At 41.8% G+C, this 15,616-nt stretch overlaps 1 protein-coding gene across 1 annotated transcript; it reads left to right on the top strand.

The window, feature by feature from the left end:
- Positions 1 to 358: 358 nt before the first annotated feature.
- On the top strand, positions 359 to 13,893 carry LOC125481226 (cas scaffolding protein family member 4-like; the record flags this gene model as incomplete). The annotated part of the gene is made up of 3 exons (XM_048592500.1): positions 359 to 1,711; positions 5,835 to 5,933; positions 7,603 to 13,893. Coding segments are annotated over 3 exons (1,905 nt in total), but the record flags the coding sequence as incomplete, so codon positions are not given.
- Between the last annotated feature and the right edge of the window lie 1,723 nt (positions 13,894 to 15,616).

The following is a 15,616-nucleotide window of genomic DNA, read 5'->3' as shown; positions in this document are numbered from 1 at the left end:
TAACATAGAGGTACAAAAGTTAAAAGTAAAGGATTACTATTGTTCTTGGTGTAAGTAGAAAAATAACATTTTCTCTCCACACATGCTGCCAGACCTGCCGAGTTGTTGCAGGGCTACATTTAGAAATTCAGACGAATGGCAGGGGGGAGGGAGGTCTCTTAGAAATTTATAAAATTCTAACAGGACACGACAGGATACACGCAGGATGTTCCTGATGATCAGGGAGTCCAGCAGGTTTTTTTTTTAAATAGATTGGTTCTTGATTGGTAGGGGCATCAAGGATTACAGGGAGAAGGCAGAGTCGATGGGCAGAATGGCCTAATTCTGCTCCTTTATTTTATGGTCCTTGGTTTTGCAGGTGTATGATGTCCCTCCAAGTGTATGCAGAGATGGACCGAATAGACAGAGCACCTACGACATCCCCGTGTCTTATGGTAGCGAGCCTCAGAGGTTGTTAGCCGGGCCGTATTGCACCCTGCCGGCTCCCCGCAAACACAGTTGGGATCAAGCGGACGCCAGCCGGGCTGCGAAACCCGAGCTATACGACGTGCCGCTCTCCAGGGACGGAGCCGCCTTGCCAAAGGAAGCCCTGTACGACGTTCCTCCCACCACGGGCGGCGCTGCCAGCTGGGGTTCGCCTCATCACGGCACACTGCCGGAGAGGCTACAACATCCGGGCACTGCCCGCCAGCCACAGTACGACATCCCCTCGCCGACGCCGCAGCGCTCACTTTACGACATTCCCTCGTCACGTGAGCATGCAGCGTCCAACCGCCACCTCTCGAAGTTTCCAGAAGTCTACGACGTTCCGGTCAGCGCCGTGAAGCCGCGCCCGGACGCTGTGCCCCACAACATTTACGATTTGCCCAGGATTGGCCCTCGAGACGCACCCGCTGCCAGGAACCCTGCGGCGCCCGTCTATGATGTCCCCCCGCAGGTGTCCAGGGATGTGCAGGCCTCCCGGGAGGAGGACCCAGGCCCCGCGGTGCCCGACACCGCCTGGGAGATCACCCTGGATGTGGAGATGGCCGTCGGCAGGTTGGTGCAGCTGCAGCAGCAGGTCGTCGACTCGGTGGGCAGGGTTATGGTGTTCGTCAGCAGCCAGTGGAGGCAGCTGTCCTTCCTGGAGGAGAACCTCAGCCAGATCCACTCGGCAGCGGACGAGGTGATGAAGTCGCTGGGCACCTTCATGGACTTCGTGAGGGGAGTGAAAGTCAATGCCACACGCCTGACGGATGGCAATCTCCAGAACCGGCTGTACAAGCAGCTCCTGATCCTGGAGGATTCCTACCAGATCATGGTGGAGACCTGCCAGGCACTGGGCGCCTCCGACTGGTCCCTCGATGTCCTGGTGGTGAGCAGCCCTCAGTCCAGCCCTGACGATCTTGACCGCTTCATCATGGTGACCCGGACCATCCCGGATGATGTGAAGCGACTTGCGTCGATTATAATTGCCAACGGCAAGCTTCTCTTCAACCAGGTGGCAGAGAGGCATGAAGGACAGTGTCAGCAGCAATCCCCTTCAACACCGGGCAAACCACAGTCCACCAATGACAACCAGCCTCGTCTGCAGAGGAAGAGCAACGGGTTCTTTATTAAACAAAAAGCTCCACTGCCAACACCTCCAAGGAAAGATAATAATTCAAAACCAAGCAACCTGTTAATCGCCAGACAAACTCACATAGAAGACTGTGATTATGTCCAGTTACAGGTTAGTAAACGAACAGGAAGTACCACAGTCTCAGAGCAAATGTCATTTTTGTGCTGCGAATATCATGTTAGTAGAGGCCAGATAGTGTGCACCACTGTTGACAGAACCTCCACGCTCTATCAGAGTCACCCTTTGATAATTCCCCACCCACGCCCCTGCAGTATCCTGTTTTCAACTGCAAATCCTGAACTCTGAAGCACCACGAACAGCTGCCCACACACTCTGCGCCCACACGCTCTGCACCCACTAAGTCCACTGGCAGTTTCTCCCACTGCCGTTACTGAACTGCCATCAGACTATGCTAGTACTGGTCTGTGCCTTCATTGTCACTCACTGTCTTTCTCCACAATGTTCTGTCTGCGTCTTTCATTTCTCTGCTGCCTGCTTCACTTGCTTTCTGCAGAGCCTATGGAACATTAAAGCAGAAGTCCACCATTCAGCCCCTCAAGCCTACTTTGCCATTCTAGATCATGACTCATCTTCTACCTCAAAGCCATTTCCTGCACTATCCTCTTATCCTTTGATTTCATTAGTGTCCAGAAATCTGTCAATCTGTACTAACAACACCGTTTTCCAATCTTCCACTATTTAACAAATACAGCACACATCCATACCTTGTACCAAAGTACATAATCTCATACTTATTAATATTATATTCCATCTGTCATGTTCTTGCCCAGTCTCTCAGCTTGTTTATTCAACTATGAAGCTCCATTGCATTGTCACAGTTTTTAATTTTACACAATGTTGTATCTCAGAGTTTTGTAAATATTAGTTGGCCAGCTCATTTTCATAGTCCACGCCTGGGGCCCAAGCACTGATCCTTGCCGATTAATCACATTGCTAACATAAGAATGGCTCATTTATTCATACTTTGTTTTCTTTATTATAACCAGCCCACATTTTATGACGGTATGTTACCCCCAATCTCAAGCGCTTTAATTTTGTTCATTAATCTGTGTAGTTATGCAGCCAAAATACACCACATCTACTTGTCATCTTATCAATTCTGAGTTACATCTGCAAAAGAAGACTCTTAACAGGTTTCTTAAACATGATTTCCCTTCATAAATCCATGTTAACTAGAATTAAATTATTACTTTCCAAGTGTCCAGTTATCAAATCCTTTGATTCTGGCATTTTCCCTATTATTGATGTAAAGCTAACAGGTCTGTACTTTGCCACTTACCCCACTCTCTCCTTTCTTAAACAGTGGCGTTCGATTTACATTCTTCTAATTTGCAGAATTTTGAAAAAGAAATTGCCAATGAGTACACTATCTCTATAGGAACCCCTTTCAACACCCTGGGAAGTAGATAACTATGTACCGGGGATTTGTTAACTTGCAGTACAAATAATTTATTTGATAATGCTTCTTTACTAATAATTTATTTCAATTCTTTACTCTCACTCATCCCTTGGATATGTATTGTTACTGAGATTTCTTGTAACTTCCTCTCTGGAGTCAGACACACAGTAATTATTTAGCTTCTCAGCCACTTCCCATGATAGATTCACATGTCTCTGTCTATAATGGACACACATTTGTCTCTGCTAACCTTTTGAAGCTTTTACAGTCCATTTGTATGTACCTTGCTAGTTTACATTCACCAGCCCCCTCCAGAGTCTTTTTGCTGCTTCCTTTCACAAGTCCTCACCCTCTCTCCTCAGACCTCACTGTCCACTCCAAAGCCCCTACTGGTTTCTTTCCTTCACTGCCCTCCCTCCTGATCCCCTGTCAGCTCCTCTCCCACCCTATCACTGGACATCTTCTGAGCCATGTCTTTCTCTACTGATCCTCTGAAGATTGCTTCTATCTCCAGTTGCTGTGAGCTGCAATCAATCTGGCAGTGACCACAAGCAGAGATTTCAGGATGTCATGATGTCTTACTACATGCAAGGCAGACTGAATATCTTTGACATTACAGACTACGTTTGCAAATTTCTGGTGCATGAAATTGTATAGCATAGTTTCTGACTAACACGTTTGCAATGTCAGAAATAAGATACTGTAAAGTGTAATCTTGTAAGCGAAGCATTTTAGTTACTATTTGGGTTATTTCTACTGGGGCTGATATGTGACTCTGCTCTAGAAAACTCCCATAAATCTACTTGAGCTTTTCCACACCTCTGCAGTATTTTAATAATCTTTAGTTGCAGGATTTGATGTGATAGACAGTACCGTTACAGGTGTTGGAAGTGTGGCTAGTACAGATGTGCTGCAACCAATCTTAGCGGTTAAATGATACACTCTTGAGATTTCCTTGTTTCCCACGGAAGTGACTGTGCTTCAAGAGGTACTTCATTGGCAGTAAAGCATCTTCGGTATAGATATTTTGAATCAATCTGTTCAGAGGTTATACTACATGTTACTGGAGCCTCCTGGCTCAGAGGTAGGGACACTACAACTGTACCACTCTGTTATATACTGACACATTGCAAGGATCTTGTTTAGATACTGCTATACAGAAGGTCATTACTTTTGCATTGCAGGTTATATTGCAAGTTCTGAATGCCTCCCAATCATATCAAGCATTGATCAGGAGATTAATAGAAACTGTATGTATTTGTTCCCCCTTCATAAGTGATCTAGTGGCTGCAGAGCACATTGGAATGTGAAAGAGCTAAACAAATGCAATTTCATCTTTCCTTCTTTAAGTCTTGACACATTCCCTGATTCTCTTCTAGTTATTATCACACTCCCAGTGGATCCTTTAAGTCTTGACACACTCCAGTGGGCCCATTAAATAATGACACACTCCCAGTGACCTTTAAATAGTGACACACCCCTCGGCACATTCAGTGTGTATTCACACTCTTGGAGCTAATTTTAGAGACTAATGCAGCCCCAGGAAGTCTTAGTTCTGACATTCAAAAGACAGTATCTGTGCTATCCAAAGGAGCACAGTGCACTAGTGCAAAATTGATTTGGACACTGGACAGTCTGGTGCTGGTTAGGACTGTCCTACTTGGATATCAACAATCAATCAATTAGTACTTTGATTAACAATTTGTCAGGAACCAGTCTTATGAAACTTACAGATCTTGAAATTCAAAGTAGTAGGAAATCCGAACACAAAGAGGACTGACCCGACGGATCCAGAGATTGCAGTGAGTCTATCTTTGTGGAGATGGTACCTGTTTTTCACTGGATGCAATCACTGCTGTAGGGATTATAGCCCATTCTAAGTACAATCCACTCGCAGTTACCATATTCACATGCAATTTGTGTTGTGAATAGACACTTGAGTTGTCACATTTGTGAGAAATAATCCAAGTGATATTGTAGATTTTAGGCCAGAGAATCAAAAGCACTAATGACAAGAGGCCCTAATTAGAATGGAAGTATGAATTATTTTTTGGTGGAGATGGGTAATGGAAGCATAATTCCTTTTATACAAGATCCATTCTCAGGATGCGGGCTCTGCTGCAATTGTTGCCTATCCTTGTGCCCTTGAAGGGGTTTTGGTGAATCGCCTGTCATTCTTGTGCTGTGAGTACACCCACAATGCTGTATGGGAGGGGACTCCAGGACTTTGACTCAGCTAAGAGATAGCAATATATTGCTAAGTTAGGATGCTGTGTGGCTTGGAGGGGAACTTGCAAATGGTGATTCTGCTGACCTTGTCCTTCCAGGCAAAAGAGGTTGCTTGTTTGGAAGGTGCTATCTAAGAAGCTGCAAAGAGACTGGTGCACCTTCAGGAAGTAGTGATCCTAATGGCTTCTACAACACAGCTGACCACTTAGGCACCTTAAATATCAAATGAAAACCGAAAGAACTGCGGATGCTGTGAATCAGGAACAAAAAAAGTTGCTGGAAAAGCTCAGTAGGTCTGGCAGCATCTGTGAAGGAGAAAACAGTGTTCTGAGGAAGGGTCACCGGACCCGAAACGTTAACTCTCTTCTCGCCTTCACAGATGCTGCCAGACCTGCTGAGCTTTTCCAGCAACCTTAAATATCAATGTGGCTTATGCCTGTACCTTTGCAGCGAGACTTTCCTAATGACAGGTGCTCCTCAGCAGGCTTCAGGTTGATGCAGGCAGGTGTAAGGCCTTACTGAGTGGACCACTTCTGGGGTCTTGAGTAACATTTTCCTGATAATCTCACTGGTGTTTCTCTGCAGAGGAAAGAGGAATTTGAAAGGCAAGAGCAAGAAAAGGAAAGCGTCAAACAACGAGAGAGAGAGAGCTTCAAGCAGAAAAAGCTCCTTTTAGAACGAAAGGTACCTGCTTTGCTGTTACTGGGATTATATAAAAGTACGTTTTTTGCTTAAGTTAAATTTGCACTATATCATTGATTTTGAATAGTTTTCAGCAAGAAATACATCAAAGGTGCTCTCATTAAAAATATTTCATGAGGTAGTGGGACTTTATTTTCCTTTTAGAGTCATGGAGATATACAGCACGGAAACAGACCCTTCGGTCCAACTCGTCCATAAATCCAGTCCCATTTGCCAGCATTTAACCCATATCCCTTTAAACCCCTCCTATTCATATACCCATACAGATGCCTTTTAAATGTTATAATTGTATGATCCTCCACCACTTCCTCTAGCAGGCCATTCCATACACACACCACCCTCTACATGAAATAGTTTCACCTTAGGTCCCTTTTATATCTTTTGCCTCTCACCTTAAACCTATGCCCTCTAGTTTTGGACTACTCCACCCTGAGGAATAGACCTTGCCTATTTACCCTATCCATGTCCCTCATGATTTTATAAACTTCTAAGGTCAACCCTCGGCCTTCGCTCCAGTGCAGATAGCCCCAGCCTATTTAGCCTTTTCCTATAGCTCACACCCTCCAATCCTGGCAACCTTGTCGTAAATCTTTTCTTAACCCTTTCTAGTTTCACAATATCCTTCCTATAGGAGGGAGACCAGAATTGCATGCAATACTTCGAAAGTGGCCAAGCGAATGTCCTGTACAGCCGCAACATGATCTCCCAATTCCTATACTGAATGCACTGTCCGATAAAGGCAAGCGTACCAAATGCCTTTTTCACTATCCTATCTACGTGTGACTACACTTTCAAGGAACAATGAACCTGCACTGCATGGTCTGTTTGTTTAACAACGTTCCCCAGGGCCTTACTATTAAGTGTATAAGTCCTGCCCTGATTTGCCTTTCCAAAATGCAGCACCTCCTATTTATCTAAATTAAACTCCATTGCCACTCCCCGGCACATTGACCCATTGACCCATCTGATCAAGATCCCGTTGTACTGAGGTAACTTTTGCTGACCACTACATCTCTGATTTTAGTTTCATGCTAGAGGGTTAACAGGTTTGAGCTTTAATAGTGTATCATCAGCTATGGTTGGACCATTCTCAGGGTCTGCTCTCCTTTGTTAATTCCTTTTACAGTGGGGGAGTACTGGGTTCTTCTCCTCTATCACCCTTCCCCTTTCAATTTTACTTTGGGTATAAGCTGTCAACTCCAGGTTCATTCTAATAAATTTTCTTGCAGCTTCTCCAGTGCCTGTTTGCCCTTTTTAAAATGGAGATCAGAATTGTGCACGATCTTCCAGGTGTGGTCTAACCATGGTTCTATCAAAGTTTTACATGGTCCCACATAAAAATTCAAGAATTCATTTCTAGTCATATTAAATTGTTCACAATTTGTGATGTCTGTCGCCCCGTACAATTTTACATAGAGACTTTCTAGACAGTGCGACTACATTTGAAAAAGTATTTCATTGGTTGTAAAGACTTCAAGTTGTCTGATTGTGAAAAGCGTAATGTGAAGGCAAATCTTTCTTTTTGTTGTTTTTGGAAGCTTGATGTGCTAAAATTAACTGTCTAATTTCAAACACAGTGCAATTTTGAAAACTACTTTGTTCGCTACAGATCAATCTGAGACTTCCTTAACGTGGTTTTGTTCTTGTGCAGATGACAGAAGAAAAGATTCGAAAACTGGGAGATAGCAGTGTTAAAGGGCTGAAGGAGACCCAGTCCCTTATCTCTGGCTCTGACCAATGCATAATGTTCTTTAACGCCCTGCAAAAGGCAATCATTGCATTCACTGACAATGTCAATGAAAACCAATCCTTGGAGGTTTTAATCAAAAACAGCAAAGCAGTGATAATGATTGGCCAAAAGCTGGTGGACCTGCTGTGCCGTGAGACCGGACAGAAGAACATTCATAAAGAGATGCTGAGTAGAAGCAATCAGTTCTGTGGGAGGATGAAAAAGGTCGCCATGGCAACCAAGAATGCAGTAATGCAGCCAAACACCAAGACCTTACAAGAGATGAAGGATCAGGTGGCAGAACTATCCCAGCAGGCCGAGCAGCTCAGGCTCCTACTAGAACAGGCCACATCTCAGAGGGGAGCTGAAAACTGAGAAGCAGGGAGATTTTATCTTATCTCTTGGCTAAAATTCACATTACAAAAAAAATTTTTGCAGTATTCTAATTTGTTTTATCTCTTGCCATTTGGTTTAAACCAGTTTTTAAATGAGACAAAGTACAGTAAGGCAAACTAGAATCAAGGTTTTATTCAGTAACAAGTTAAGCTGAGGAAGAAGCTAACTTAGATTTCCAAACAGTTAATTTTGTTCCTTTGTAGTGGCATCACATTTTAGTATTCATGGCTAAACAGTATTTATTAGAAAAGGTTGGATATTGTACAAGAGGACTGTATCTGGTTCATCAGATTCTTTGACCCCCTCCACCCTCTTCTTGCACCAACAATGCCTTAATTTGAACTGTTTTAAAGTTTATTGTAACCTAGGTGAAAAGAGTAGTTTTAGCAAAATTTAGAACCAAAGTTAAAAATCAGTAAGCGAACTCCAGGCTTTGTGTTTTCACCAGAGAAGCCTAGTTTCATCAAGAAATCTCTTTAATTTTGAGCTATAAATTGATGTAAAATAGAGAGCTAGGGTTCTGATCCCTCTCCCTGCCTTCAATAGGTGCGATTAAAAATAACTGGAGAAATGCATGAAAAACATGGATTTGAGGTGAGAGTGGTAGCTTTTGATGCCAAGGCTGCATTTTACAATGTGAGGATGAGGATGCCCTAGCAAAGCTGGAGTCAGTGGAAATCAGGTGAAAAACCCCTCTGGTTAGAGTCACCTTGAACAAAGGAAGATGGTTGTGGTTGTTGGCAGTCAGTCATCTCAGCTTCTGGATATCTGCTATATCAATGAACTTCCCGCCATCATAAAGTCAGGAGTGAGGATGTTTGCTGATTGTGCAATGTTCAGTACCATTTGGAATTTGTACAAAGCCAGCAAAACATGGACAATAAGTGGCAAGTAATATTCACATCTCACAAAATGCCAGGTAATGGCCATCTCCAGTGAGAATTTAATTACTGTCCCTTGACATTGTGATGAATTGCCCTCATCACATTCCCCCCTGACACACACCATATCCAGAAGCATCCCCTTTTTCACCACTTAATGCTCAATAACAGCAATATCTACCATCTATAGGATGCACTACAGAAATTAACCAAGGCTCCCTAGCACCTTCCAAACTCTCGCCCACCTCCATCAAGGACAATAGCAGGAGATACGGGAGAATGCCACCTACAGTTCCCTTCCACTCACCATCCTGACTTGGAAACCTGTGGCTATACCTTCACTGTTGCCAGATCAAAAGTTTGGACCTCCCTGCCAAATGGTGTGTGAGCCTATGTACAACACAGGGACTGCAGTGGTTTAAGAAGTTCATCACCACTGCAAGCTAGCCCTGCTAACGATGCCCTCTTCCCCAAATGATATTTTTTAATATAAAACACAAGACAAGTGGCAACTGAGATATACTCCCTTATCCCTTAGTTAGGGAATGCAGTTCAATAGAAATGAATCAGAGCCATGGTCTATGTATTTGCCCAGATTTTGGCTGAAGTGTGGCAATGGAAAGAAAAAGGACAAGCTGGCATGCAGTTGAGGTGTTTGCAGGGTAATTGCAGGAGAACAGCAAGGATACAAATTTCACTAAGATTCATTGTCAGATAAAGCAAGACTTAAAGCTTCATCTCATTTGTCCAATGACACAATTAAAGCATCACATATCATTTGTCAGAAATTCGGTATCCCTAGTTTCTTAAAACTTCAGGTTTTATCTGGTCTCTTATCACTCTCTCCTATTAGCTTGTCTGCTGCACCATGGAATGTTAGAATTATGCCCAGTACCATATTGATACAGTATGCATGTTTTTAAAAAGTATTGCCTAAGGCACAAAGAACTTTACAGTTTGGAAGGAAAATGATACAAGGTATGTCTGGAGGAAAGACAATAATATTCAAGTTGCAGGCAAAGACTTTTTTCGTTAGGTGCATAACTAATTTTCATACAGTCAGTGACTACAGGGGTCAGTGAATTTCTTTGTAACTTGGGACAGAGGGTCTTGGGTGCAATAATGTTGAGAAACTCAATAAAGCAGAATTAGAATGTTTATATCCCAACACCCCTCAGAAGATGTAAGATCTCAGCTAGGGAAGGAGCAAATTTGAGAAGCTGATGTCTGCATTTTTTTTCTCTTTGTTTGTAACACATTGGTTAGTTTTCCTTTCCTGAGAGGAAAATAAATGGATTTGCCATAGAGTGCAGAAGAACACCAGTGAGAGTTGTATGTCTCTTTACTACAAAACAAAAACGAGGCTTGGGGAGGTGTGGATACAGTAGATGGGAGTCTTAGGGAGGGTGTTTGCACCACCACATTTTACACCATGTATGAGGGGTCTGGCGGTCTCATCAGGATTAAATTTATCTGGGCCATGGAACATGATAGGCAACTGCAAACTGAGCAGAGTGTAAAATGGGTTGTAATTCATTCACAAGCTTTTGTAGCATCACTCAAGACACATTGTAAACCAACTAAGGAGGTTAACTTATCACAGAAGCACTGCTCATTCTGCTCCTAAGGGTGAGTGCCTGACATTGCATACCTGCGATTGATGGTGTCCCAGTTACAATAGATGTTTACCAAAACAGACTTAGGAAATGACTAAGTACTGGAATCAGTGTTATATATAGCTCAAGACAAAATTCTGACTCTTCTGGATGCAGGCTGGACTAGATACCAGTTCCAGTCAAATTGCTATTGACTATGAGTGTAAATCTCAAAAACAGTGAGGTAATGAACAAAAAAAGGGTAGCTGTTAGTGCCTGAGTAACTCAATGAGAGGAGGGGATAGAAGAGGAAGAAAAAGATCAATTTTAGGAATAAGATTCACTTTTCTTCTTGAGAAATTGCAAAAAAAAATCAATGTTGGTATGATAGCTTTTATAGATGATTTTAATTAACTTTTTGTTTTAAAAATGCCTATTATCTTATTACAGTGTAGTCTTCAGCCCCAGGGAGCCTCCTTACTAAAAGGTGAAGAATAATAAAGCTCTTTAGGGGTTCTTATCAATTTGTTTTTGAAAACTCAATATTGAACAGTGATGCTAACAGTAGGAGACTGAATAAAGAACAGATCCTCAGACTGTACATCAGCTAAATCAGTGTGCTGCTACAGTGAGATCTGGATCTAATAGGGCTGGCATTTAAATTTTTTTGTGTACTGCAGCTAGTTTTGTGTTACCGATTTTGATCCCTGCCATCTGGAGCTCATTAATACATCCAGCCAGAACCCTTCATGACAAATCCAACTCCATATACAATATGGTTGTCATTCCACCATGCAGTCGCTGCTCTGTGCGCTGTACATTGAATTCTGGTCCAATATTAGTCAGTGTCAAAATAACAAATAAGTAATTGGTTCCTTTAACTTCCATATAAACAGTACAGCAACTTCAAAAAAGGAATACTTGTGGATTAAATGATAACATACAAAGCTGACTAGAGTTATGCTCCTCTACATTACTTTTGCATAAATGTCATTTTGCTGTCTGCCTTACTGTTGAAGTGAATGGTACAACATTGATGTATTTACATGGTGAATACCAACAAAACCTTGGGCAGATGTTAAAGCTAGTAATTAGCAGCTTTTAAAACAACATGCAAGCTGTTAATTATCATAATGTAAATTCTGGTATGAATAATTATTGCTAATGAATCAAAGTTTAAAAAACCTGAAGAAACAAAAGTTCAAATGTTCAATTTTAATTTTGTTCACTTTTCATTTTTATCTTCTCTCTCAATCCCTTTATACACATTATTTAACATTGAATTCCCCTAATTTTAATTCACTGTTGTCTCATCACTCACCAGGAGCCCAGATGCCCAATTTACATCACCTTATTGCTATCAACTCTGACTTACAGCAATGTTGTGGACTTTTTAGTGAGTTGAAGGGAGTAGAATCAGGTTGCTGCTGTTAGATGTCCTATTACTTTTTAAAAAAAAAAGGCAAGGGCAATTGGTGGCTAAGCCAGTATCTGTTACTCATCCCTCCTCATGTTGGAATTTGAATTCAATAATATGGAATTACGAGCTTAATGATGACCATAAATCCATGATTGTCAGAAAATAATGTCTGATTCACTAATGTCCTTAAGAGGAAGAAACTGCCATCCTTACCTGGTTTGGCCTACATGTGACTCCAGACCCACAGCAATGTAATTGACTCTTAACCGCCCTCTAGCCAATTCCAGATGGGCAGTAAATGCAGGCGAGCCAATGATGCCCACATCCCATGAATAAATTTTAAAAATGTCTTGAGCCACTGCAGCCCATGTAGTATTGGTAGATCCATAGTGTTGTTAGGGAGGATTTGGACCCAATGACAGTGAAGGATGGTAATATAATTCCAAGTCAGAATGGTGTGCAGTTTGGAGGGGAGCTTGAAAGAGATGGTGTTCCCATGTGCCTGCTGCCTCTGCCTTACAGGCCAGTGACTCATCTGTGTTACATCTCAGATATGCGACAGGCAGTAAAACAGATTTCTATGTACAGTACTAAGGAACTCAGTAGCCCCCTCATCCCCAGGACCATGTTACCAACAATTAGCATTTATACAGCACCTTTAACATAGTTTGATCTAAGAGGTTGGTTTTAGCAATGTCAAGACAAAGGATTAGGAGGGAATTTGCACTTTGGATCTAAGTAGCTGAAGCCACCTATGGGAGACTGAAGAAAATCAGGATGTGCAAGAAGCCAGATTTGAAGCAGAGCAGAAATTGTCAGGTTGAAGGTGGTGGGAACGGCAAAGCCATTGCTAGATTTAAAAATAAGAATTAGTATTTTAAAATTGAGGGCACTGCACTAGGGACTGGGAGCCCACGTAGGTTATTGGATGCAAGAGTGATAAGCATCATTAATTTAAATCCAAATCTTTCTAGCGTGAGACCCTTTACCAGAATTCTGTCTTGTCTTATTGATAATAAATACAACAATCTCAGTAATGACTCCCAGTCACCATTGCCAATATTTCCAGTATTCATTGTTGAAGCAGAAGTATTTTCTGTTCATAAACAATTTAAAATATGCTCAGAGTAAACAAAGGTTTGCAACTATTTAAGCCACACAGGGACCACCACTTGCAGAATAGCCATTTTGGCTAGGTGGAGGGAGGCATTTAGCAACTGTAGGCTGTATTGTACCAGAAACCACTAGAATTCAACAAAATTTCAAAGGACATAGACAATTAGAAGACAGACTTGGATTTATCTGGTGCTTTTTGCAACCTCAGGATATTCCGTAGCATTTCCCAGTCAATCAAAAAACTGCTGGATTGTAGGGAACACGACTGCTAATTTGCACACAGCAAAATCTCATAAGACACAGGGTTAATGGTCAGACAATACATTTTAAGTTTGGTTGAGTGGATTAATATTAGCCAGCCAGGGCATTAGAAAATATTCCTACTGCTGTTCAAATAATGGCATGGGATTTAGGTTTATAAATCCTGTCAACCACAACACAGCACAAACCGAGATTTTTGTTCAAATCTCTGGACTAGTGCTTGAACTTACAACCTTCTAATTCAGAGGAAAGGCAGCTAGCATTAACCAAAATGCCACCTGAGAAGGCTGCTGATTCTGGCCACACAACTTGGACAAATTAAAAGAACACGCTTGATTGATTTTTTTTTAAAATAGAATGCTTAAGTCTTACTGTACAATGTTTCCAGTTGTAAAATTCAGAACTGTTTTGTATTTCTTCTATGCATTTTTTCTTCTGGTGAGTTGCATCACATTATGTTTGAAGAGGTGATGCTGGTAGAACCATTTTTATGTTTTTGTACATTTTCATTAAAATATTATTGCTACGGTTGTTTTTCATTCTGGAAGCTGCTTGTATATTTAGTGCCTTAAAAAGAGATGTTTGCAAATTACTTTAGATTTTGAGTGGGGAAATTGTGCATGGGAATGCGGGGAGATGGTTGGTGACGTAAGTAAAGGGTTTAAAGAAACTTGGAAAGGGAGAGAAAGTAGTCGCATGACCAACAGTTTTGGGGATAGCACGGAGTATAAGAACTGGAAGTTGATAACAGGCAGCAACATCGACTGGAGCTGAAAGTTTGTAACCTTTCACAAGATCCAAGGCTGCAAAGGAGGAAGAGGAGAAATCTTAAAGGTGTTGTAGTTGAGAGTGAGGATTTCTAAATTAATGCACTAAGGAATGAGTTAGAACTGTTCCGGGACATCATCTGCTAAGGAATTTGATGTGAATATCCTATCTCTTTAGTGAGGACCACGAAAAGTGTCTATATTGTACTTTACTAGTAATGTTATTTCACCCCTTTTTAAAATTTCTGAAACTACTCTTTTCGTACTCTAACATTGCAAAAATATTTAGAAGGATTTGGCTTTTTAATTGCTGTCATCTACACCATTTATTATATCCATTATTTCTCTTTTCAACTAATTCTTTAGTCTTGATTAGCAAGGGGATTAAGGGTTGCAGGGAAAAAGGCAGGAGAATAGGGCTGAGAAACAAATCAGCCATGATCGAATGGCAGAGACTCAGTGGGCTGAATGGCCGAATTCTACTCCCATATCTTATTGTCTTATGTTCTTTACATCCATATACTGCTCCTACATTTCATTCCTTTCTGCTTTTAAGCTTCATCTTCAGAGCTTGGACTTTGCTATTGAGGTGAATGGCATAAATACATTTAAGCAGCAGCTAGATGAGCACAAGGAGGAAAGCAATACAATAGAAAGACACAAGAAAGATTTGATGAAAAGTAAAAAGTTAGTATGGAATTCAAAAACCACCATATACTAGTATGGTTAAATGGCCCACTTCTATGCTGTAAACTTACCATCTAATATATGCCTCAGAATATTACCATCTAGCCAGGACACCAACCTTGGTACAATAAAAGACTGTAGGAGGGGAACATTTGGTGACGCTACAATGTCAGACTCCATGCATGCCAAGTAACTGAAGCAGCATACAGTAGACAGGATGAAACAACCCCACAACCAAGGGACCAGATCCAGGTCCTACACATGCTGTCACATTCAGCTTTGAATGATCACGGACAATTAAAAAATTCAGTGGAGGCGGACGCTCTGAAAATATCTTAATCCTCAATGGTGAGGAAGCCCACTGAGTCAGTGCAAAAGACTAAGTGTTTTTGACCATTTTCAGCCAGAATTGCTGAGTAGATGATCCAGTTTGGCCTCCTCTGAATCTCAGCATCGTAGATGCCAGCCCTCTGCCAATTCAATTCATTGTGGGTTCCATTAGACTCCAGAGCTCGTTACAGCCTTCGTTAAACATAGACAAAAGAACTCGATCTCAATAAAGGCAAGAGTGACTGCATTTAACATGAAGGCAGCATCTGACTAAATGAAGGATCAAAGATAAATTAAGTCAATGGGAATCTGGAGTAAACTCTCCACTGTTTATCATAAGCTCAGAAGTCAGGAGTTCACTAATGATTGAGCAGTGCACAGCATCATGCTCAGAAACCAAAGCAGTCCAGGCCTGGATATGTGAAGACCTAGTTAACATTATGGTACCACTGGTGAGGTGCAGTAACAATGATATCTATTGAG

Source organism: Rhincodon typus, unplaced genomic scaffold (genome assembly GCF_021869965.1).
Source record: "Rhincodon typus isolate 14 unplaced genomic scaffold, sRhiTyp1.1 hic_rhity00001347, whole genome shotgun sequence".
NCBI lineage: Eukaryota > Metazoa > Chordata > Chondrichthyes > Orectolobiformes > Rhincodontidae > Rhincodon > Rhincodon typus.
This window is presented reverse-complemented; position numbering and strand designations above follow the sequence as displayed.